A 26,644-nucleotide genomic window follows, 5' to 3' on the forward strand; every position below is an offset into this window, starting at 1 on the left:
AAATGCAAAATATACTATAATTTTTGGAGCATAAGCAAGTCATGGCTTACATGTTTTTTTTACATTGGAAAAGGTAGATAGTGGTTTATACAAAGATGCGACTTATGTGTGAAAAATTTCATATCATTTACAAAACACTCTGTAGATAGTAGTACAGTAGAACCTCGAAAACTCGGCTCTCGATAACCCGGCACTCCGGATAACTCGGCCACATCCTGGCAGGGCAAAAAAATCCTTAGTTAATTAAGTTTCATTATAGACAGCTTTATAAAAGTATAAAAGCTCTCATAAAGTATTTTTCTGAAGTCTGTCTTATCAGGTAAATTACTGTACACAGTGTATTCATTAATTTTCATTTTCATGTAGTAAAGGCTCATTTTCATGTAGTAAAGGCTATGCCTTCATAAAGTACGTACTTTTCCTTTGTTTAAGGGTATTTGGGCAGTTTATTCTTTGTTGTATTCTCAAGCAAACAATACATACAAGTACAGTACAGTATTTTCTGAGGAAACACGCATACTTATCCTTTTTTAACCCCATTCCCGATAACCCGGCATTTTCACAAACTCGGCCACCCTTCGGTCCACATTAGGCCGAGTTTTCGAGGTTCTACTGTACTACTATTACTACTACTCTTGCTATAGAGATATCTAATGCTATAGAGATATCTAATGCAAGTGGTGCATCTACTACTGCTGATGATCAATCATGATTAAATGTAAAAACTACAAAAATGAATTCAAACTAATAGTAGCAAATATGCCTAAAGTAATAGCAATTGAGCTGCTGGTCATGTATTTGAAATAGATGAAAAAAATGTTAGGCAATGGCTCAAAGAAAAACACAAATTAAAGAGGATGCCACATTTCAAATGCACAAAAAGAAGTTACAAATGTTTCTGCCCACTTTTAGAAGCAAATTTACCATTTAGGGTGAATAGCCAGGTAAATAAAAGATGAAGAGTTTTGCTATTTCAATTTGCACAAAGGCCAAAAATGTCAGAGAGAATGAAACAGGATGATTTTAAAGGTACTGTACTGGTACTTATAATTTTAATTATTATTATTTTTTAATTTTCTTCCACTATCAAATTCTACTGGGGGTATTATGTCATCATGATGCACAAGGTTTAAGAAAAAAAAATAACCTGTGCATCTGAATGCAAACAACAGCCCAGAATTGCCACAAGACTGGCAGGAGAACAAGCAACTTTTGAGCTGGGTATTTGTTAGCATTACTGTTTTGAACACAGCAAATGCCCAGCTTCTCAACAAAGCTTTTTTGTGGTGTAACAGGTCTTAGCAGTCCAAGAGGCATTGCACCTAAAAACTAAAATAATTGCTTCTGTTAAGTTCAATTGTAACATGCGTCAGGTGTGTGGATGTCAGCAAGTGTTGATGGACAGTCCATAGCTTTGTCACACATGTCAGGTGGGTGAGGTAATAGTATCCCTAAGAATGCAGGGGAGATTGTCCCACCTAGAGAGGGAAAATTTGTGCGCTTCCCTTTTGGGTGGGTCGAGTCAGTGTTGTGTACTGACCGGGGAGCTAACCAGAGTGGGTAGCTGTGTGGCTGGTCAGGAACCAGTATTGTAATTATCAAATAATTGTCGGGTGCCAGAATGTTGCTTGATTGTGGAGTGCCAGAGTGTCACTTGCTCAATTGAGACATTAAAGTGTAATTGTGTTGTTATTGTTAGAAAGGAAGTGTGTACTGTGTTCTTTTAGATCGTGTAAACGGGAACATTTTACACCACCATCATCACAACATCATTTTTATACAACATTTTCTAGTCCGTCGAGGCGGATGGTGGTAAAGTTGAGTGCAGAGGCAGATGGTGGTAATGTTGAGTGCAGTGCAGATGGCGTGGATAGAGCGGATGGGATAAAGATAGTGTTGAGTGCAGTGGAGTAAATTGGATAGAGACGACCTTTCAGTTGGAGTGAAGATCTACTTCAAGAGTTGGACGTTGGACTATTGCTTTAGTTAAAGGATCTTTTGCTTTAGTTGTTCAGGTATGATATTTCTAGTTTATTAAAAATGGATCTAAAAACATTGTATATAAAAAAGAGAGTTGTCAAGAGTAGTCTTATTAGAATAAGAGAGAAAATTCTAGGGAATGTTGACAATTCAGATGGTGTGCAACTTGATCTTTACTGTTCAAAATTGGGTGCAATTGCTAATTAATTAAAGGAAGTCTTTGATAGACTGTTTGATATTTGTAAGGAGGACGAAATAGAACAATACATTGAGGAAAGTCAAATAGCACAAGATTCGATTGATGAGTTGATATTAGTGATAGATAGAACAAATCTAAAATTGGAAATTAGTAATAGTATCTCCAACGTTGATAAAGCTAGTGAAATGTCAGATTTAAAATTACCTAAATTGACATTTCCCTCATTTAGTGGTAGTTTTGAGGAATGGCTGCCATTTAGTGACCTGTTCCAAGCAGCTATTACAAACAATGGAAAATTGTCAGATGCTCAAAAACTACAGTATTTAAAGTGTTCATTAAAAGGAGAAGCTTTAAAAATTATACAGTCCCTATCCATTTGTGATCGAAATTTCGAAATTGCAAGGGAACTACTTTCCCAATGATATTTTCGGAAAAGAGAATTGGTAGCTTCATTAATTAAGAAGATATTGAGTTTGCCAACATTAAATTATGAAATTGTGGCACAGATTTTAAATATTGTTGACTCAACTACAGAGTGTATTCGATCCTTAGAAGCTCTAAGTTTTAATACAGATGAGTTCTCGAGCATATTATTTGTGTTCATCATTCAATTTAAATTGGATTCAACAACCAGAGGCTGGTGGGAGCGCTCACTTAAGGGTGATGATATTCCTCCATTAAATGACTTATTAGAATTTTTGAAGGGTCATGTTAAAACTCTACAGCCAACCAAAACTCAGACTAATAAAAGATTCATGCCTAAGGTTACATCTCGCTCGTCTCAAATGAAGGGACGATGTGCATGCTGTAAGAGATACCATGCTTTATACAAATGTGCTAAATTTCAGAAGCTTAAGGTACAGGACAGAATAGAATTAGCAAAAAGGGAAGGTTTGTGTTTTAATTGTTTGTTGAAAAATCACAGAGTGAGAAATTGCACTGTCAATGTTTCTTGTTTAAACTGCAAGAGAAGACACAACTCACTCTCATGTTATGGAAGGGAAAGAAATTCCATCTCTAAGGTCCGAGTCAAATTCACAAACCAGTTTTCCATCCATGAATTCAAGTCTAGCTATTCCTGAGATGACGAAAGAGACAATTTGTAAGTCAATTTGTGCCTCATATTGTGAAGGAGGGTCAAGAAAGACTGTAAACAACCAAGTTCTATTATGTACTGCTCAAATTAAGGTTTTAAATTCAACAATGAATGGGTAGATTGTCAATGTTTATTAGACTCAGGAAGTCAGAAATCATTTATTTCTAAAGAGTGTGTGACAAAATTAGGATTAAATGTAAGGGACAGTACAATTTTGGTTTCATGTCTACGCGCATTTACCACTATGAGCAATGGAAAGGTTGAATTGATATTCACTTCACATTTTAAAAGTGAATTGCATGCGTCTACTTCTGCCTTTGTAATAGAAAGAGTCACAGAAAGGCTTCCATATGTTTCATTACCTTCAGAGATTTGCACTGATTTTGATGATCTTATTTTGGCAGATACATTTCAAGGAATATAGATATCCTGTTTGGCATGAATGTATTTCTGTCGTTAATCAATGAAAATTTAATTAAACATGGTTTGGGCTGTCCATTTGCATTGAGTTCTAAATTGGGTTGGATTATCTCAGGCAAGGTGACCTTTGAATCCCATGAGCCCAACAGAGTTGTGGTGAATTATTCGTGTATAAGTACGGATGAGTTAGTGAGATCATTTTGGGAACTTGAAAATATTCCCTCATCTCAATTATTAAGTACTGAGGAAAAGTTGTGTGAAATTCAGTTCGAGAAAAATGTTTGGAGAGATGATCACGGACAATATTATGTTGCGTTACCCTTTAAACCCGATAGAAAGGCATTAGGAAATGCTCGTGTTGCTGCCCTTAGAAGACTTTACAGTTTAGAAAGGAGACTCGCAACAATGCCAGATATCTATAATCAGTACCGACAATTTATGCAGGAATATTTGTCATTAGGACACATGGAGATAATCTCACCTAATTGTAGAGACTTAGAAAATCAACATTATTCTATCCCTCATTATTATATAATAAAGGAATCAAGTTTAATGACCAAGTTGATAGTAGTATTTGATGGCAGCACAAAATCTTCATCAGGTACTTCACTTAATGATACCTTAATGATTGGTCCAAAAATCCAGGAAGATTTTATAAGTATTCTTTTAACATTTCATTGTCACAATATTGCAATAACATCTGATATCAAGCAGATGTATCAACAGGTGAAAGTTAGACCTCAGGATTGTGACTTTCAACGAATAGTTTGGAGAGAGAGTTCAGAAATGCCAATACAAACTTTTCATCTTAACAATGTCACTTATGGAACAACATTAGCCCCATATTTGGCTACGAGAGCTTTGAAGCAGTTAGCGATTGATGAGAGTGTAGAGTTTCCGAGAGCCTCAAAAATAGTATTGCGAAATTTCTGTGGATGACATGTTGACTGGTGTAAACAACTCTGAAATGGGTAAGGAACTGATTAATGAATTAATTCAATTATTAGGTAGAGGTGGATTTGAGCTCAACGAATGGTTCACAAGTGAACCATCTATATTAAAGGATGTGCATAGCGGTTCGTTAGGTGACATGTCTCATACAACTAGTGGAACTAAAATGATAAAGATTTTATGTCTAGAGTGGCATCCCAGAGAATATACTTTCAGATGTGACTTATGGTGGAATGGTCCAGAATGGCTGATATCCAATGACAGCCCATTCACCAAGAATATACCTATTTGTGATGCATTAAGGGAGGAGTGTAAACATGCTACTTGTAGTGTTTGCACAAGCATAGAAGAGCTGCCTGTCATTTCTAAAATATCATCATTTGTAAAACTTCAACAAACCAAGGCTTGGTGCCTAAGATTTATGACAAATACAAAATTATCACCTCCTTATAGAATCTATGGGCATCTTACAACCAAGGAATTAAGAGAAGGATTAATCCGCATCATCAAACATGTTCAAACAATAAGCTTTTCGGAAGAAATAAAGTGCATTCAGTCTGGGAAAGTCAGTCAGTGCATTCAGTCTTTTTGGATCTCCATATATTTAGATCATATACAGAACTTACCTTTGGAGTTTATCACAAATTTAATTTGCACTGTAATTATTCCCAGCACCTTAAGGTGCAACCATCAGCACTTTAATATGCAGAGTGTACCTACTTCCTTCCACTCAACATCTGTAGATAAGGAATAGTTTATTACAGTCACAATTAGAAAAGCTGACGATAATGTAAGCAAATACAACACAATCAGGATTAGTCTTCAAAGCCTTATTGGTTAATTAGGCTAATAGGGAGTGAATGTGTGTTTATATCCCATACCTTGGACATGTTACTTTGCACCTTACAACAACCTTTTTATTTAATATTTCTTTTGATGGTTTGTCAAAATTTGCAAATATTAAAATATCCAACTTGGAACTTGACACCATAATTAAATAAATAAAATCACAACTACTAGCTGAGGAAACAAATGATTTTTTTATTACTGTAACATAACAAGTCATCTTCAGCATTTCAAACATCAAAATAGTGAAATTGAAAGTTAGAACATTTTTAAAAAACCAATTAGTGTACATGTGCTATACATGATGGGACAGATTAGAAAATTATAACTAAAAATACATTACTAATACAATACAATACAAATGAAAAAAATTTTTAAAAATTTAATATATTACTGTGATCAAAAAGAACTGTAAATGGTTCATTTAAACTGTACAATTGCAAAAGGGCACTGTCATCATTTGATATGACTTTGACATCTAGCAGCAATCTGTATGTCATTATCTGGTTTTGTTTGCAAACACACACTTGTTTTGGATGTAAAAAATTTTTGCACCGGCAATTTTTCAAAATGTTGAGTGTAATTGACCAAAGAATGCGCATTAAATTTTGTTTTCACAATGGAATTAATGCTACAAAAACATTGGAAATGTTGCAAAAAGCATTTGGTGATGACAGTCTATAAAAACAAGTTTTTAAGTGGTACAAAATATTCAAGGAAGGTAGAGAATGTGTCAAAGATGAACTACACTCTGGTAGACCATCCATTTCAACAGATGAACAACAACTTTGCTTGAGTCAGTGATTTAGTGCTCAGTGATCATTGTTTAACAATCACAGACAGTATTGAACATGTTCCAGTATAATTTAGATCCTGTCAAATAATTTTAGACTTATGTTTGCAGCATGTCACTTCTTGAGTCATCCCAAAAATGTCTAATTTTTCCAAAAACAACAATGTGTTCAAGTGGCCATGGAAATGCTTTCTCAAGGTGAATCATTCTTAAAACAAATCATTACAGGTGATGAAACATGGATCTACACTTTTGACACTGAAACAGCTCATAATTGAGTGAATGACATTCGAAAGATGAAGCAAGACCAAAAAGATGTCAAAATCAGTCAAAACTCAATACTGTATCGACTGTTTTCTTCAATTGTTGTGGTGTTGTGCATCACAAATTCCTTCCAACTAGCCAAACAGTCAATGAAAAATATTATTTGAGCATTTTGTGATGTTTGCAAGAAGCAATTTGTGGTGAGAAAACGCATGGATTTCACACCACAATAATGCACCTGCTCACAATGCTCTTGTTCATGAATTTTTGGCCAAAAATTCAACAAATATGATTCTACATGCTCCATGTTCATCTGATATGACATTGTGACTTTTCCCTGTTTCCTTGACTAAAATTTCCACTTCATGGTAACTGCTTTTAGCTGATTGATGCCATAAAATAAAATTTGCTATAAGTTCTGAAGGGGTTTAAAAAAAAGACGTTAAAGCATTTAAATCTTAAACACTATGTAGTGTAATAAATTCAAACACTTGAGGTGTTTGAATTTATGAAGAATTTATTTGAAGCATGTTTTGAAAATTGTAAAAAATGTTCACATAAGTGCATTGTAGTGGAAGAGGATTACTTTGAAAGTACTTTGAAACAAAATAAATTTTTATGAATAAATTCAAATCTTGTGTTTTATTGAACTATTCCTAATACTAATTCATCCAAGTTTGCAATCATGAATTGGGCTCCTTGTTCAACAGATATGAATGTTATTGAGCATATATGGGATGCCATGCACTATTAAATTCACAGCAGAGATGGGCCACCTATATTACAGAATTGTGGACTGGTCATCAGGAGACATGGTGTTCATTGTCAAGAGATCAGAAAGCTTGTGGAGTCCATGCCTTGTATTTCTGTAATTCTATGATCCAGAGGCAGACCTACCAAATATTCGATAGGTATCCCAGTCATTCTTGCACTTCACTGTACTTAATACAATATGTATCTCCAAACAAGAGTTTAGCAAAAGCTCTATATTAAACTAACAGATAAGCCTGACATTGCCCAGGCAAAATATAAGAACAATAAACATTAAAACAAAAACCTTATAAAGAGTTTGGTTATTTTAGCTTACCATTGTCATGTTTATAAGTGTACCATCCAAGTGGACCATTTTGTACCATAAGTGTACCATTTTGTACCATCCAAGTGGATGGTACAAAATGGCACAATTTCATTGGTCAAGCAGACAGGAATTGAAAATATGATATCTTAAATTTTTTAAGATACCATAGTTTCTTTCTAATGTTAACTATGGCATACTTTACCATTCACAGGTGAATATCAAATGGATATCTGCCAATGAACCAAATTTTGCAAAAAAAACAGACCTAAGATTTAAACTTGGGACCCTCAAAAACCCCTTAAAACGTATTTTATGCTCACTGGTAACTTTGTATTATGTAATTATCCTATTGAAATGCCACCATACCACTTATCCATAGACAGAAGGGACTGTTCAGGAAGATGATTCAAGCTTATTCGACCAAATATAGTTGTTGACCTCCTCCTGGAAGAGAGGATGGTCAATGACTACTAATTAATACAATCTACTATTAATATTTGAAAAGGGATCCATGTTGGATAGGTTGTGATAACCCAGCAAGTGATTGAAGTTGCTAACCTTAATGTCCAAAAGACTTTATATAAAAACTTGTTGTTTTTAATAGTTGTTTTTAAGTGATAATAAAGTGTTAAAGTTATTTTTAAGTAAAGGGCTTACAAAGTACCTATTGCAATAATTGTTACATCCAGTGTTATAAATTTAAAAAATGTATGTGGTAAAACCTGTTTTAAGAACATTATCAGAATGCCTGTAAACTATGTGGGAAGTATGTCCTCGTAAATAACAAGTTTATAGAATCGGAAGTTGCATTATTTCAATTCAAAAATTTTTCCCTGAAAGGAGTTATATAGATGACTAGCTATTGATAACAGAAAAAGTATGATATACAGGAGTAAGAAATTATTAATTTGAAGTGGAGAACATATATTTTAAATTAAAAATATGATTAAAAATTGCAGTTGGCATTGTGATAATGTCACAATAAAATAATTGCTCGTTAAATTATATAATTTTATATGAATTATATTTACTTTATTATTTTTAAATTTTTTTTGCCAGTAGATTGTGTCACATGTAAAGCCAGCAACTGAATGTAGACAGAAGTTAATTGATGTATAGAAATCCAAACAGTATTTTGTTTGGAGTGATTTGTATGACATTATCTAAGTTAGAAGTATGTTTACATAACTGCCAAGTTTTGTAGCAATTGGTTGAATGACCTAGGAGAGTGTAGCAAAAAAACAAACATCTTCATTTATAGATTTATTTTATTCTTTTTGTTTTTTTTCATTTATATTGTATTTTTAGTTATATTTTCAAATCTGTTCCAGTACATATTGTGCATGTACACCAACTGGTGCTTCAAAAATATTCTATCCTCCAATTTGTATTCAATATTCTGATGTTCAAAATACTGAAGAGGATTCATATTGAAACAAAAATATTACAGTAATAAAAAATCATTTAATTTCCTCCAGCAATCACAATTTAATTCATTTAATATTAAACATTTCATTATTAGCATACATAGCTTATGCTTTTAAGTAAAAAGGAAATATTATGTCTCAAAGGAGTGACTCTCCATGGTATTGGTCATGCAAAGTTTTTACTTTTGTTCTAACAATTTTCCATTAAGTTTATGCTAGATATATGCAAAAAATTATAGTAATAGAATTTCTTAATAAGAAATACAATTAAATAATACATAATTGACTTTTTCTTATGTTTATACTTTAATAAAACATTATTCCTTAGCAATTTAAAATAATCTAATAGAAGTAAAATACTTTCCTAAAAATTTAATCTAATTATTATTTTAGTGAAAGCATAAATTAAAATAATGTGTCACAAGACTGGTTCCTAAAATTTTAATCAGCAAAATTATTGTCTAATTATCTAATATAAATTATCTAGCATAAATTAATACTGACCTTGCTTTCAGGTTGTGGAGGAGGGAAAGGCGTATATGGTTTTTTCTTTTGTTTCTTTTTTGGTTGTTTTCTTTTACTAATATTCTTTGATTTAAATTTTGGAAGAAAACGTTCCCAATTTTCATTTTTAAGTTTTTCATCTTTTGATAATTCTCGTTTAATCATGAGAACCTGAATCAAAAGTTTTTAATAATATTTATATATAAAGTTCATTAATTAAATATTAAAGACAATTAATTTGAAAATTTAAGAGAAATTACAAAAATATCACAATTTAACATATGTATTTTAGATTAAAATTAATAATTTAGTATTAGAGTAAATAAATTGAAAGCATGATTCTAGATAATAGAGAGGTTGCGGCCGAAGTTCAAACATTACTTCTACACGGCAAACAGAAGTACATGGTTTACGTTTTAACTCCAATAAAAAATCATTGTGGTGGATGTTCACAACATCACGTGACTCAATGAATGTCGCGCATTGACTCACGGGAAATTTGTTGAAAAAATGGCAGAACCATTTGACAACGAATTTCCCAAGCGAAGGTAAATAAACAAATTAAACTATTTTAAAGTATTTATAGCATGTTTAATAACACTAAATTATTTTTAATTAGCGTAGTGTTTCCTACTGTACAATAGGACTACCTCATACAATAGGACTACTTTTGTTGAGGAAAGTAGTGACTTATGTAAATTCGAAACAGCTCAGAAAATTAATTTTTAAAAAATTTACAAACGTATTATGCTGTTGATGGTAGAAGATACCATTGAAGAACAAACATACCTTAAGATAAGCTATTATGAATGCAAATATATGTAAATTCTACATCACTTACTAAAAAATTGAATAATTAAATAATTTCTGGATTAAAATCATCTGTTTCTTTACAATATTATTCATAACTTCTTAAATAATCATTATTTTAATAAAATAAATCATAATTTTAACAACAAATACAAACAAATGAAGAAGGTAAAGCCGATCATCTACTTGCCTTGCTAGACGTAGCAAATGCCATTATCGACTGTCCAGAACTGTCAGATGGTGGCGCTCAACCATTCGCCGTACACGTTTTGGGCTAAATACGACAGCCACACAGTGGCGTACCGTTGTGGGGGCGGCCCGCCCCGGGCGGCACTTTTTAGGGGGCGGCAAAATTTCACAATAAATAATAATATCTTATAAAAATTTGAAACATCCTAATCTATACTTGAATCGCGCCATCGCCTTGCTAGAGAGGTCTACTCGAGTACTACTGACATTGCCTTCGAAGACATTCCGTTGGTGGCAACCAAGAAACTCATCTGGAACACTATGATCAACATTTGGCAGCGCAACTGGGAAGAAGATGAGACAGGAAGGACAACCTTCAGCTTCTTCCCAGACATTGCACAGCGACTACAGCTTCAACACCTCAGCATTAACTTTAGAACTACTCAATTGTTCACCAACCACGAGAATTTCCTGACCTACCTAAACAGATTTGGGCACAGGAACTCCCCACATTGTCAGTGCAATGGGACTTCGCAACAAGACGCACAGCATCTCATATTCGACTGCAACCAATACACCCAACATAGGACGAATCTACTCAGGACAGTGTTACAGGAGGGATACAACTGGCCTTGCGACCACAACGTCTTAGTTAGAAATAAGAAGATCTTTAACGCACTTATAAACTTTGTCGAGTCAACAAAGGCTCTGGACCNTCCCTTTGAATTATATTATTTACATTATTTTGATCATTTAATTTGCTATTTACCAATGTATAAATTCGAAATAAATGTAAAGTAGTGTAAACACTATCTAAATGGATACAAAATTTTCAAAATTCAGAATAAATTAAAATAAACATTGATACTGACAAGAATATATTATAATTAATGAAGTGAAAAATTCTACAGATTAATTATAAGAAAAAATGTTGGCAAAACAAAATATACAAGATTTATGAAACCACTTATGTTATTATATTCAAGTTGGTTAAATAGATCTTTGATGACAAGTGATAATGTCTAGCAACTGAAGAGAAAATTATTTTTTAGGGTAACACTAGAAAATTGCTATAAAAATACTTTGTAAATACACAATTTCTTAACTTGGATAATTTTCAAATTATTCAAGCATCAAACTCAATCAAGAAATATTTTTAAAAATAATTCAAAATTTGATAAACATAGAATCATCAGAAATATGTCAAATTACTGATTGATATTTTCAATTTTAATCATTATCAAACACTTGTAATGCTTAAAGAATCAAAATATTAGAAATTATTTCCTCAACAATTATGAATAATCTAACAAACAGCACTTTTTAACTAGTAATAATTGTATTTAAGTATCATCTATTATTCAGTTATCCATCTGAATTGGAAAATAAGTTACAATATAAGCAATTAAACTGATATTTATAATTTTGAAAAATTTAGTCTTTGAATAAAGTTTACTTACAAGTAGTAACTTACAACAGTAAAAAGATAAAGCAATTTTTTTTCTTTGTCAGTCAATCATGTGCACACGTACACAATTTTGAAAATGTTCACTGACAATATCATTTATTTTTTATAGTTTTCATATTATTTAACTTATAAAATTAAGACAGAAGTATCTGTATTGTCATAATTTTTGTCATTAAATATTCTATTTTTCAATATACAAATTCAAAAACCATAATTTTATCAGAAGTTGGAATTTTTATTTAACAAAAGCACCAGCCAACCAATTATTTTTATTTGATGGTGAATATTTTTTCAGAAAAACAAAGGTTTTATTAATGTTTTCATTAGCTGAGACAATTAAGGCTTCTGCATGCCACTTTGGGAATTTGGTTTGAGTTTGGGTAAGATCTTAGAAATGTTTTTAGGATAATATGGCACCGACAAGCTGTAGTTGCTCATGTATTGATGGGTGCTTTCAGTATCTTTTGTTAGAGATCCAAGACAATCGAGTTAATTACAACTTACTGCAGTAATAAATATTTCAATTATGACAAAAGACTGAAAGATCAAAATCATTTTTATTTTTACAATAATCTAATTACATGTCTAAATACATTTAAAATGAATTTAAACTTTCCATTTCTAAATTCATAAAGAATATGTGTTAATTATTTTGTATTCAAATTTATTATTAATTTATAATTTTTAATGATAATCTGCTTTATCTGGTTTACCAAATTGTTTTTCCCATCTTTCTACATATTCTTTTTTTCTCTGTTCTCTTCGAGCAAAATATTCTGGATATTGAGCCTTTTCTAATGGATGCCAGAAATCTATAACCTAAATTTATATAAAATTTTTGTTATATAATTTTAAAATGAATAAGATTTAAGTATAAGAAAATACACAAAAAATAAAACAAAAGATTTATTCAATGTTGCTATCCAAAAATCTTTTTTGATCCAGATTATTTTTTAATAAAACGAAATAACACTGCATTCACAATACACTACAGTACAGTTTGTTTTGCTATACAGGTTAACTAATAAATGAATTATAACTTGTTTGTCATTATTCTTATTGGATCATGTTTGCAACCTCTAGCATTTATTTCCCATTTCAAAGAAATCACTTTTACTGTTTATAAAAAAATTCAACAATAATAAATTAAAGAATTTTGCCTACTAAATAATTGTAATATAGATAAAACTAATGTAAAAATCTTATATAAAGAAAAGAATACATATAATAGAAAATTCAAAGAAAGTGTGGCTATTATAAACTCCAAAAATTGTATAAATAAGAAACTTAAGCGTAAAAATAAGTAAAAATTACATTTACAATATTTTTAACCAATTTTTTAGAAAATTTTTTTTAAAATAATTTATTTGGCTATTCCAATAATTATGTAAATTCCGACTGTCATAAATGGTTGAAAATGCAAATTAACAGAAACAGCAACCAAGCTCAATATTGTGTGATGAACTGAAAACAAATAAAATATACTATAGTAAGTTAAAAGAAGTTTCTCTGATTCTGTGATGTACCAAAGTAAAAAATGAAAGAAGTCAGCCAATATATTCATCAACTTTGATACGAGAATGGAAGATATATTGCATCTACTTAACAGTAAGAAACAGCACTAGATCAAACTTAGTACATCTTTGTTTTATACCCATATAAGCTTGTATATTTATATAGTGTTTTATTGTTTAATTAGATGTACTGTATGTAGATTTTATAGCATTGATACAGTCAACTTATCCTTCTAGTTGGGAGAATGAAAACTTGTGCTGTATAAGTGTCATTGCATACATTGTGTGTTTAATGTTGACTGATGAGGGGCTAAGTGCCCGAAACGTGTAGAAGTACCCGTATCAACTGAATAAAGATGGAAAAAAGCCAAGTGTTTAATTAATAACACAATCTTGTGTTCAACAGTCAATAAATTGAAGAATTACAAATGAAAAAAATGGCACTGAGGACTTACTGTATATGAAATCTTGTTACACTTTAGTCTTATTTCTAAGTATAATTACATTTATAACTATTGTTCAGCTGATATGCAGCAATACACCAATACCAGCAAATAGCATAAAAAGTTTCAATTAAAATGGCTGATGACATTTATACAGTAAAAAATATGTAGAAGAAACTAAAATGTCTTCACTTTCATCATGTTCACCATCTCTATAATGGAAGCAATGGCATGTTACCCTATGGGCAGAAAGATCAATTGCCTGGGGTTCCAAACCAATCCGTTACAAGGAAATATTTCCCCAAAAAAATTCTATTGAAGAAAAGTGTCTAAAGTCAACACTACATGGGGGCCCCTAATTCAAATCTGCCTGGGTGACATGAAGCTGTAACACACCAATGACTAGAAGACAGTTCACGGTGATTGGATATGACAAAATATAAAGACTTAATTTCTTCTATTTATTTTTTACAGCATAAAAGTATTGATAATCACTATTTAGTACTAGCAGTTGCTCAGTAAAAACAGTTCTGTATGTTCAGTCACCATATATGCATAATGGCAGCAAACTTTTAGAAAAATAGTATCATTTAGAAACAAGAAATTTTTATCATAAACTTTTAATAGTTGATGGTTCATTGACTTAATATAGTTAATTTTATTCATTGATGACTTACTTGACATAGTATCTGAAGTATTAGACAATGCATATGTATACAATCAGTATAACAAACGTCATTTTAATGAAATTTTCAGTATAACAAATTTATCTTGCATTCTCTGACAGTTTCATATTCATCCCAACATGAAAATGTTTCAATTTAATGAATACCATTATAATGAAAATTTCAGTTTAACGTAATAAAAATTCTGGCCATTATAAAAGGATAGTTTCATTATAACAAAATCTCTAAGTGCCTAAATCATTCATTTTTAGTAAACGATTAATATTATGCCAAACAGTCTGGCAACACTAATTTTAATTCTTAGTTATGGTTTTGTTTTGATGCTATTACTCTACAGTTTATTTCTTTTAAGTTTATGAGAAAAATGAAAACACAAAAGCAGTTTTTTTTTGGAAGAGAATAAAAAAATATTACATAATGTGTAAAAGGGAATCAAACAAAAACATGTGCCTAACAGCCTACTGAAATTCTCTGTTACAGTGCAGAATTTTATTGAAAACTTTGATTATACAAGCATTGTGACTTTGTCACAATGCCAGGCAATTTTTAATGTATTTAATTTAAAATATATGCTCTCCACCTCAAATTAGTAGTGGCTTGGCCCTGTACATAATATTTTTCCTTTAACAATAGAGTCATGCTAGTCATCTATCTAACACCTCATGGAGGAAATATTTGAACTGAAATAACATGACTTCCAGTTTACATCAGAAGTTCTCATATCAGGGCCTCCTGCCCCTAAGTTTCCATATCATCTCAGCTTTCATCTATGTAACTCCATTCTCCAGATTAAGGAAAGACAGACAGGCAGACAGACAACAATGGGAATTTACAGGTCTACAATTTTTTCAAATTGCAGCCCAACAAACAAAAATTACTTTTTTTTTTTTTAGCAGAAAATAACTTCAAGCAGAAATAACAATTACAGAACCACTCAGTATCAGTACCACTATACTGTTATTTTAGTTGTTCACTCGTGATTATTATTATTAGATTATAAATTTTTATTCTATATTTAATATTGGAACCAAATTTCACATTTTTAGAATGTAAGTTATATTAAAACTTACATTCTAAAAATGTGAAATTTGGTTCCATATAAATACTTATAAATAAAAGAGTTTTTAAAAATGCAATTTACTTCAAAATGTAAGCAATTCTTTTATTATGAATAAACTGCTTTTATCCTTGCATTTTTGACTGTATATCAATATAACAAAATTTCAGTATAATGAAAATATTTCAATGGTCTCCACAAGTTTGTTATACTGATATTTCACTGTGTAGTGATTGTTTCATTTTATTACTGTTCTACTAATTATAACATTACAATAAAAATTAAATAACAAACAAGTAAAATGTAATAAATCTATTATTTAATCACCCAGTCAGGAGAAGGCACCTCTCGTCCATGTGCTACACCTCCAGGAGAATTAGCATCTGTTGAGTATTGTTATTAATTAATAAAGTTCTTATAAATTTCAGAATATAAAATTTAACCATATTTAAAATTCATACATTGATAAGGTTGATAATGTTGAGCTCGAAATACTTCTTCTTCACCTGCTTCAAGTAATTGTTTAGCCTTCCTAACATCAGTTTCATTTTTGCTTTCTTCAAATCGCTGTCTTATCATAGCAGATGCAAGACGAAATGATGGTCTGAAAAATAAAAAATAATTTTAAAATAAAGATAGGAGTTAATTTAATACAGGATAATGTAAAAATAGCAATTAAAAGCAAAACTTAACAAATATAAAAATATAGTCTAATTTATTTTCTTATTTCTAATTTAAAGTCAATAAACAGTGCTGGTTCCCATGAAAAAGATGGCAAATTCTAGCTGGAAAATGTTTATGTATAACTGGGTATATCAGTTTTTTAATACAAATGGAACATACATTTCACAAGTAGAAAACTTTCATATGAGTGCATAAGTTGTTTTTTAAATATGTTATTCTATTATTACAGAATTGGAGAGAGAGACAGTTTTACTGTTGCACCGCTATTTGCAGTAGAGGCTATATCATCAAGAGAGTATATCATGTACTGTACTTCTCAGTTATGTCAATGGATCCAATCAAAGAAAGATGTTAGTTTTACAAAAAATGATTTACCTTTCAGGTTTATATAGCCTCTCATAATTTATTTACTATATTTCAGTGTATTCTTGGTCCCATTTCTAATATAAATTTTAAACAGCCAAAGAACTTGAAATTTTCTGATAATCCTGGTTCTCAACTTATGTATCCCTACATTGCAGCACAGGAATAAGAATCATGCCTTCTTCTACACATTCATTATTATGTTCTCTTAAGGTAGTGGTATGTAATGCAAAGAGAGAGAGAGTTTGTGTTTGTGTGATACCAAATACCAATAATTTATTCTAGAGAGGAAATATCAGAAATTGAGATAGCAACAAAACAGCAAAGTTCTTCCATAACATGCTTCAAACAGGAAGGAAGATTAACAGCATTATAGTCTTTATTTCATAAAGACTATATGGCTAAAAAAGAATCTGTAAAAAGAAATTTAGCTGAAAATGTGCTCAGCCTTACATATAGTCAAAATTTGTAGCAAATTTCTTCTGTAAAAGGGGAAAGTAAAACAAAGAAAGGGATACATTATCTGGAGCAGACCATTTAAATTTCCAGTGTAGTTATAGTGGACTTTGTGTTGATGAAATTTACACTTTTCAGGGTGCTTGCTAGTCCAGATGCTCTTGTATCTCATGATTGTTGTGGGGAAGGAGTGATGGTGATAAAATATTCTTTTCAATACAGAAATAATAACCGAAATTCAACAGTAAAAGGCACAAAATATTGTTGGGATAAAAAAAATCATAGAATGCTTCTTTATTAATAAACAAATAACTTATACCAAGTATTTGAATTTGAAACATATTTTTAGTATTTTGCAAGCTCTGGCTGCTAGGATATGTATTTCAATGATTTTAACTTGTTAACTTATTCACTTTGTAAAATAACTCTGAAAAAAATTGATTTACAGGATTAAAAATACACAATTTGGACATTTATTCATCTATTTCACCTTGATAATCATTCCTACAAACACTTCTATAATTACATTTTAAATTATTGCTTATATACTTATAAGTAAAAAGAAAGGCTTACTTATCATGAGACCAATCATCGGCAGTTCTTAACGCTTGTTTATATAAACTACAAACTCTTTGCCTATGAGTTCTTATCGCGGTTTGTAGGTACGACATGTTGTATTATACTAATCGCCCTCTACCTGTCGAAGTTAGAAACTTTTTCATACATACATTTTTTTTTTAATTCTAAAAAAAAAACTAAAATTTAAACTTTATTTATATATTTGAAGTTCATTTTTCGCATTATATTATTAAAACAAGAAACTTTTTAAAAATAAGTAATATGGTAGCAAGGCAGAAATGAAATTTATTAATAAGTTCAAATATTACTTAAATTACCGCATTATGAGATAAAAATACAAACATTATTCAAATGTCAATTTTTATTGAACTCAAATAACCTTATTTCAATAATATAATTTATCGAACGGCTGGATGGCCGAGCAGTTTGGCGGCAGCCTACAGATCTGGGGACTGGGGATCGAATTCGGGTCGAAAAACCCCAGGAAATTTTAGTGTGGTGGTTCGTCCGGATCTCTCTGGCCCTGTCCCATTTGGGTCCGGACGAACCCATAATAGGCTTGCTAGAAGGACCTCTTAGTGCTACAGGGCGAAGAATTTAAAAATCATATACTGTATATAACTCATCGAGGCAGTAGACCGTCTGATTTCCAATCTGAGCATTTTTAAACTCTTCTTGCTCTATATCGCTCTAAGATGACCTTTTTTTTCAAGCTTATTATTGGTTCGGATAAGTCAAAAATTCCACTCCCAAAAAATTTCTGTGATTTTTCGACTAACCAGATTCAATTTCGGGTTTCCTAGTGCGGTAGGATGAAACTTAAACGCTTCTACCAGCCTGCTGTCGGACTACGAGCGCTCAAAAAATGCCTAATAGTTTCTATCCTTCAAAGCTTTAGGTCTAGCTAAGTTAAAAACCATAGTTATGTCGGAACATGCATCTGAATGGGCAACTTGCTGAGTTGGGCTGGCCGGAAAGAATTCGCCTTAACAATAGCCTAAGATTGAAAAAATTCGATCTTATTTTTTCTACTCTGAATAAATTATTACATTAGAATAATGAAGTATTTTCGTTTGCTATACTTCTGAATAATTTAATTTTTTGTTTTGTTTTTAATTTGGATGTTTAATTAATGAAATAACTGCCATATCTATATACAACGTCGGCTCAATGGTAACTTTCGCCTGACACGAAACCGATTTTTGGCATCTGTACTTCCAGAACGGTTTCAATAGAGACACTTCTAAGCTGTCACTCTTGTATGAACTATTTATAACATGGATTCCAATTTTTCTCTTGAAAATTACATTTGGCTCATTAAATTTAAATATTTTTGTTTCGTTATGAATCGGGTACATTTTTTCTGTTTTCGTCATCCGTCATAACTGTTATAAACATTATTATTAATTACAAATTCATCAAAAAATGCGCAACTTTAATAAATATCGAATCTGTAAACATTTAATATAAAATTTAATTAGTTTTATTAAATATAAAAATTTATGTACAAATTTAATTGTTGAAGTAATTATAATTCTGGAGTACACAAACCGAGTACGTGTATTTTTTGGTTTATTTAAATTCGTCTGGTATGCCTTTTAGTGGCGAATATTCGTTATTTCGCGGTGAAAGTTTTTAGCAGTAGAACACCGGATGAAATACAGTTTAAATGTCTATAGAATATAAGTTGTTTTGGCCAGTTTTAGTCGTTTAAACAGTCTTTAATTAAACACGAGAACACTGCTTGATATTTCGTTGTCACTGTCGTTGTTCTATGCACTTTAACCGAATCTCGAATGGTGTCGAAGTATCTGTCCGTAAAATGGGATGGAAAGTCGATTAAGTCGTAGCCGGGTGAAAGGTCAATTCCTGGTGAGTGTCATATTCGGGTGAAAGGACACTTCCGAGTGGCGATGTTGCATTCGGTGGAAAGTCGAAATCTGCGCAAGAAGGCCTGGCCAGAGAAGAGGTTTAAATCTTCCAGCAGCAAAGCAACCTTTTCCACCAAGGCCTTTTACGCTCGACCGACTCTTCCACCATTTCTTCGGACTCCTTTCTGTCCACTCCGGTCTCACCCGACTGTGTCTCCACCGTCCATTCCGGAACTTCCGGATATCGCTGCTCCAGGTATTGGACGAGAGACGAGGCGGTGTCGTCCGGAGTTACGACTACCACCCGTTTGATGTCCGGTGTATGACACTTCTCCTCCTCATCTTTCGGAAGCACCCTTATGACACCTGGCCAAGACCAGGCGTCATCCTCGGACTCTGCATTGTCCGAGATGTGCAACTTCTTCAACTCTCTGAAATTCTCCATTCTGCAAAGGAAAATGAGAGAATGTTGTGAAAACAGAACTAATTGAGAAATATTCCTATTCTAATCTGAATTGTAAATTTCTAATGCAAAAATGATTAATTCCTGTTAGAAAATAATATTNCCCAAAGACAGACTTATCACACTGGATTAATTAAACATGGAACAGAATGACCTTGAGACACAATTTGTAGCATAAATCTATGTATTATGATAATATTTTACAATAACATTTTAGGTCCCTTTTCAGTCTTAATATATATATATATATATATGTAATTTATAAACTATAGCGGGGAATAACAGATTTTAAAGTAGGCTATTTATTAATTTTTATTTTGCTTTAACAATGGAACAATGCGAATCCTCCGAAGGAAACCGATCAATTCTTTTCGAAACCCATCGCCGCCAACCATGATATTTTTCTGATCAAAGTTAGAGTATTTAAATCTACAAAGATCATTGTGTAAACTTACATTACTTTAAACAATCTCTGCAAACGAAGCAAAACTAGAAAAAGAACTCGCATTAAACAATCGCACGAGTCAACAATAGATTCTCTCTCAACAACGAGAAAATTTTATTGTTACATAGTGACTCGATTTAATGTTAAAATTTTGGATTTTGCGGTGAATTTCGTCATTTCCGTGTCTGTCTTTCTAAAGAGAGTGATTTTCACGGATATCGAGTTTGTCTCACGGGGCGGACAGTTAAAAGAAATCAAATTTGACGCTCATTCTTTTGATCATGAAATTTTAATTTTGTAAATAAAAAATTTAGTTCCAAAGTTTTTCTATAGGAAAAAATTCGCTGAAATTTGCATCTGGGGTGCATATATAATGGAGTTTGGAGCCGTCACGTGATACAGCAATGACGTTATGTTTCGTATCACGTAATTTATCTCTTTAATACGATCCGATTTTCGTAATAAAGCCAAACTATCGGACAACCTGCGGTATTCACGTAGGTTGTCCGATAGTTTGGCTTTATTACGGAGGTTCTTCCCTATCTCTATCCATTATCTTAATCTTTTATTACTTTTAAAAGGCCTCTAGGATGAGAAGTTAAGAGTTCTATATTTTCCTCGCTAATCGCAATTTTTAAAGCCGGGTCAAACGTCTCGGGTTCGCGTGACATTACTCGTTTTCTAATCTTAATGTCAACCCCATTTAAAAATTGAATCTTCAACCTCTCATCGAGTTCTTTTTCTTTGACTCTCCGAATTACCGCTATTTCAGCGTCGTTCGCCCCTTAATGTTCTATCTCTACCTCCTCTGCTAATGATTGCAACCTAGTCGCGTAGGTTTGCACATCTATGTCTATGGTCTGTACGCAATCATAAAATTTTTGTAGTCTATATGTATATGGAATCTTTTCGAAACGATCCAACATTATTTTCTTGAACTCGTCGTAATCTTCTACCTCTCGTATTCTTCTATCTTTTCTCGCAAATTCTCTTGCTATGCCTACTAACTTCAGTCTGGCAACGGCCAGCATCTGCGCCTTCGACCATGCTGCTACTCTAGTCACATCCGCCAACGCATTAAAGAATTCGGATATTTTTGGACCTTTTATATCCCCAGAAAATGTAGGTAATAATGGAATCATTCCCCCTAAACCGCCTAACGTTATTGGATTACCCGCTAACGTAGCTCGCGGAGGTTCTTCCCTATCTCTATCCATTATCTTAACTTATTTCTACTCTTATTATTAACTTAAAATGAATCAACTTAACCACTTCTCTAAGATTCGAATCAAATCAACTAAATCACAATTATCGACTATTTTGTCTCTCAATCTGAATCAAATCGGATCGAAACTCCACTTTTGCTACACCAGAATGTGATTCTTCTACGGGATTTTAAGTTCTAGACCCACTCCTGAAAACCAGAATGTGAGAAGCCAGGGACGTAGAATAAGTTCACGCCGCTTACGGGCACACGATCGTGAGATAGGCTCACTAACTTTTTATAGGAGGGCGGTAAATTAAGTTTAAGAACGATCTAGAGGATTAATTCTAGATCTACGTCAGGAACCTGACACCAGTTAATCAGTTATTTTACACGCGGATGGATATGATATGGATTTGATTCAGAGAATTATCAAGAGACATTTCTTTAACAAATAACGAAAAATTTAATAAACTAAAATAAACAAAATCATACAAAAATGGTAATAGTAAAATAGTTAAAGAAAATCCCGGGGTTTTCCGACCACCCAGATTCCTGGTTCTCCCAGAGTGACAAGGCCGAAGCCCCGTCTCAGTCATCCGGCCTTCTACATTAATACTAGAAACTTGTCTTTTGAATTGAATTGGATGGAATTTTTGCGACGCTGCGGCACGGATTCACGATAATTGATTTCGGTATCATTGTTCTTAGCTACCTTTTAATTAAATAATCAATTTATTGTATGTATTCCTCCCCTACCAAATCACGTTTTCATCTGTAATAGAAAGCATTCAGTCATCTAAAGAAGTGTTCTTAGATAAGTACACAACAGATAAACGACACAAATTATAAGCTTGTAATTTACAAAGCCTGTCCCTTACAAAATCTAATCGCAAATTTTCAATGCTCATGGTTTGTAACGTATTTCATACGCAATATCCATTATCGTTTGGGAAATGCAAGCAGTTTTACATCTCTGTTCTGTCAAAATGCATATAAATGATTATTTATTTATTTATTAATCATTTATTGTAAACGATTATAACACGAACGGAAAATACAACTATATCAATAGGAATAAATGAGAAATTCTTAAAGTTTATTAATGTATTTCATTTTAAGTATGTGATATATTCTTGCTGGTTCGAATTGCACTATTCAATTTGGACGAAGCCAGTATTTTTCTGAACCAGTTTCTTCTAAACATTCCACAAATTCTTTATTGGATTTAAATCCGGGCTGTTTGGTGGCCAATTTAAACATGAAATGTTTTTGTTTAGGAACCATTGGTATACTGTTTTGGATGGGAAAATGCATTGTCATCTTGATAAAGTCAGAGTCACCAGTGTCTCTGACTTTATCAAGAATTGTCTTCTGTTGTTGTTAGCACAAAATTGTCTAAAATTTCCAAGTATATCTTTGCATTCACTGTAATGTTGACAATTTCCAAATATCCTGCTGTAGTTATGGCAAATTTTGTTTTTGAAAGAAGGGTTTAAATTGAAAGATAGATAGAAACTTTGCACTGGATTTTCTCCAAACTTTGCTACCATTTATCTCAGATTTAACTCCGACCTAATATACAGTCGACCCCCCTATAACGTACGTTCCTATAACGACAATTCCTATAACGTAGCGAAAAAATTGTAGAAACTTTCGTATAACGTACCTCCTATAACGTCGTTTCGCGACAAGATTGATAGAGTCTGGACCAATAGTGGATGAGCAGCCGAACTACTTTCCTCCGACCCTGCGCCACGCTACGGAGCGGCTAAATTGAGTTTGCTATCGTCTGTTTAGTATTATATATAAATTATATATAAATTAGGTACTGTACATATAATTATATATTAATTATATATAAATTAGGTACTGTATATATAATTATATATTAACTTAATTTATTGTAACTTTATTATAATTATATATATGCTTTCTGCCGCCTGGCAACACGCTACGGAGATTTTAGGCTAGTAAGTTGAGTTTATTATCGTCTGTACAGTATGTAAATTAGGTACCGTAAGTCTAATACAGCACTAATTTTATACATTTCTTGTGAAAGAAACACTTCTTATTCAACGGCCATAAAAATTATTTATATTAATGATGTCTCCAAAGGTCAAGTTATTTTTCTGCCAAAAATTCGTTATCAGAAATTGCGGCCGTCGTTTCGTGTGCTGTTCCGCGATGAAAACCAGCTTTAAGCAACGGCGTAGTCGAACGGTACACACTCGGTAAGTAATCCTATAATTTTTTGTTTATAGCGTAGTTTATACGGATTATTCCCAAAAAATTATACGTGTTTTGGAAATGTTGAGTGGAATTAGTCTAGAATCGGTTAATTTTATAGAAGAAAACCTTTCAAACAGCCTTAGTCCGTAAAGTTCACACCTATCGGGCTGCGATTGGCTCATGTATTTAATCATTCCTACAACGTAATTTTCGGTTAGCGTGGAACGTATCTAAGCGTTATAGGGGGTCTACTGTATATAGTAGCAACAATGCGGAACCTGAAGAAAAGGATTGATTAGTACAAATACTCAGTGAATAGAAGCGTTGATAGTACAGTCCTCGCAGCATTTGCGAAGCAGCGAGGAATTGCAGTATACTGGGATCAGGCAGCGATCATTAGACCTACAAGATCAACGCAAGCGGTGAAACACCTGGAAAAAGTTGAGCTACACAAGGCGCATATGACCACGCAGTGCATCAATCACAGGGATGCTGAAGGTTTATCAACAGCCTGGAAGTCCTTTTATGATAAGATAGATTAACTGTTGCAACCGCGTAGGCGGCGTTATTAATTGTTTTTATAATATTTCTTGATATATAATTTTTGTTTATTTTTTAATTATTTTGGTTTAATCTATTCATTTTATGAGTACGGGCATGCGCTTTAACGTTAAGTTGTGAGTAAGTACTTGAAATTTTTGTATTATTTCGAATATTTTGTTCGTTATATGGTTCGGATTTGAACTGAAGAAGATCGCTTAAAACGGTCAAAAACGTTTTTAACGTATTAAACGTTGCGCTGGAATAGAAAGGTGGTGAAAGGAAAGGTGTTTGTTGATTTTATTTAATTAATTCCAGTAAGCATTTATTGATTTATTTGCTACCATTGTTATCTCCATATCCCATGCAAGTGAGTAATTTGTTGGTGAACATAACTTGTTTCCAATGCATCAAATTCCAATTATAGTAGGCTTTTGCCCACTGCATACATAGTTTCTTATTCTTCTCAGTCAGATATGGTTTCTGCTTTGCTTTTCTTGATATGCAACCATGTTCACGTAACCTTCTGAGAGTTGTTTTTCAGATACACCTATACCAGTTTCTTTCCATTCAGCATTTGTCTCTGGATGACTTAAATCTTCCTCCTTTAATAAATTTGATNTCTTCTCAGTCAGATATGGTTTCTGCTTTGCTTTTCTTGATATGCAACCATGTTCACGTAACCTTCTGAGAGTTGTTTTTCAGATACACCTATACCAGTTTCTTTCCATTCAGCATTTGTCTCTGGATGACTTAAATCTTCCTCCTTTAATAAATTTGATCAGATTTCTGTCATATCATGCCATAGTTATGCAGGGGTATCCATATTCTAGATCTACGTCAGGAACCTGACACCAGTTAATCAGTTATTTTACACGCGGATGAATATGATATGGATTTGATTCAGAGAATTATCAAGAGACATTTCTTTAACAAATAACGAAAAATTTAATAAACTAAAATAAACAAAATCATACAAAAATGGTAATANGCCATAGTTATGCAGGGGTATCCATATCTATGTTGAGACATATATAGTTGCTTTATATTTAGCTATAATTTTAGACACTGAAATTTTTGTGCATTGTACATGTTTTGTAATAATTATCTGCTGCTTTTCACCATGTGTGTAATATGGAATTATCAACTGTCTTTCCCTCACTCAATTCTGGTGTTTTTGGCTTAGTTTTAGAATGCAAACATTAAGTGCAATTACAGTTCTGCAGATTTAATTTCAAGTGTAATATTACATGATAACAGTGTCACTAAATTTTAATATGGAACATGCCCATCATATTCTAAAGTTTTGTCCCTGTTATGCTACTACTACATATTTTTGTGTCTACTCTTGATTAGTAAATGAATATTTTCTTTTATAATGCATAAAACCAATTTCATTTTAGCACAGGTTTATGCAAATATATCAACTCAAAATTTGCAAAAGCAATCGATAAGCAAATATTAAATATTTTTTAAAACATGCCTTTGAAATGTGATGGAGGAATTTGTAATATTATTCCATACTTTTAACCAGGGGTTATGTATCACCAACCTATCAAAAATGTTTTCTTCCAGCTTTCTTTCTAAAATTGTTCAATTAAAAGCAACACATATTGCTTTCATTATTAACTTTTTTCCAACTAGTAAAAATTTATATTTGATAATTAATGACTTAAATAATTGCTCATTGTTATTATTTTGGAAACTTCAAAGTATTGCTATAATCCAAACAGAAACCAGATAAATTTATTGTAATCAAAGACAATTAGTAGCTGTAAAATAAACATTAAATTTGAAATGTTAGAGACTTCCATGTTACAAACAGTTGTTACATTAAAAAAATAATATTCCTCTCAATAATTATAAACAATCATTCGTATCAGAAAAATTTTAATTTGATATCAAAATTGCCAATCAACAAATTAACTTCCAGATTGTAATACATAGCTCATAATTTTAATAACTACAATTAAATAATCATTATTACCTTTTATTATTTAATTATTCAATTAATCTGAAACAAAAGCCTTCAAATTTTATGTTTCAGAAACATTGTTTTTGCAGCAACAATTTCAAAACAAA

The 26,644-nt window shown here is 32.1% G+C and overlaps 3 protein-coding genes and 1 pseudogene across 3 annotated transcripts; 2 read left to right on the plus strand and 2 right to left on the minus strand.

Moving 5' to 3' along the window:
- Positions 1-857: 857 nt before the first annotated feature.
- Positions 858-3,762, plus strand: LOC111641347 (annotated as a pseudogene).
- LOC111641355 lies at positions 3,714-5,651 on the plus strand. Its single transcript, XM_023387496.1, has one exon. It carries the CDS (start codon positions 3,714-3,716, stop codon positions 4,632-4,634), a length of 921 nt encoding a protein of 306 aa, XP_023243264.1. The 3' UTR covers positions 4,635-5,651.
- Positions 5,652-12,620: 6,969 nt separating this feature from the next.
- On the minus strand, positions 12,621-17,928 carry LOC111641026 (NADH dehydrogenase [ubiquinone] 1 beta subcomplex subunit 9-like). Its single transcript, XM_023387133.1, has 4 exons — positions 17,802-17,928; positions 16,187-16,329; positions 16,053-16,108; positions 12,621-12,844 (listed from the first exon to the last, which is right to left on the minus strand). Exons 1-4 carry the CDS (start codon positions 17,897-17,899, stop codon positions 12,710-12,712), a joined length of 432 nt encoding a protein of 143 aa, XP_023242901.1. The 5' UTR covers positions 17,900-17,928; the 3' UTR covers positions 12,621-12,709.
- A 1,420-nt stretch (positions 17,929-19,348) lies between these two features.
- LOC111641037 lies at positions 19,349-23,474 on the minus strand. Its single transcript, XM_023387142.1, has 2 exons — positions 23,460-23,474; positions 19,349-20,124 (listed from the first exon to the last, which is right to left on the minus strand). The coding sequence occupies exon 2, from the start codon at positions 20,121-20,123 to the stop codon at positions 19,779-19,781; it is 345 nt and encodes a 114-aa protein (XP_023242910.1). The 5' UTR covers position 20,124; positions 23,460-23,474; the 3' UTR covers positions 19,349-19,778.
- Between the last annotated feature and the right edge of the window lie 3,170 nt (positions 23,475-26,644).

The sequence above is a fragment of the Centruroides sculpturatus genome, unplaced genomic scaffold (genome assembly GCF_000671375.1).
Source record: "Centruroides sculpturatus isolate CEXI.00-Female unplaced genomic scaffold, Cexi_2.0 scaffold101, whole genome shotgun sequence".
NCBI lineage: Eukaryota > Metazoa > Arthropoda > Arachnida > Scorpiones > Buthidae > Centruroides > Centruroides sculpturatus.

Bases quoted from the DNA above. Each gene is read 5' to 3' on its own strand.
- LOC111641355 (XM_023387496.1), top strand. From the start codon at position 3,714: ATGAATGTATTTCTGTCGTTAATCAATGAAAATTTAATTAAACATGGT.
- LOC111641026 (XM_023387133.1), bottom strand. From the start codon at position 17,899: ATGTCGTACCTACAAACCGCGATAAGAACTCATAGGCAAAGAGTTTGT. The intron at 16,330-17,801 runs GTAAGCCTTTCT...TTTATTTTTCAG, and splicing joins GATGATTGGTCTCATGATAA to ACCATCATTTCGTCTTGCAT. The intron at 12,845-16,052 runs GTGATTAAATAA...ATATAAATTTAG, and splicing joins AGGTGCCTTCTCCTGACTGG to GTTATAGATTTCTGGCATCC.
- LOC111641037 (XM_023387142.1), bottom strand. From the start codon at position 20,123: ATGGAGAATTTCAGAGAGTTGAAGAAGTTGCACATCTCGGACAATGCA.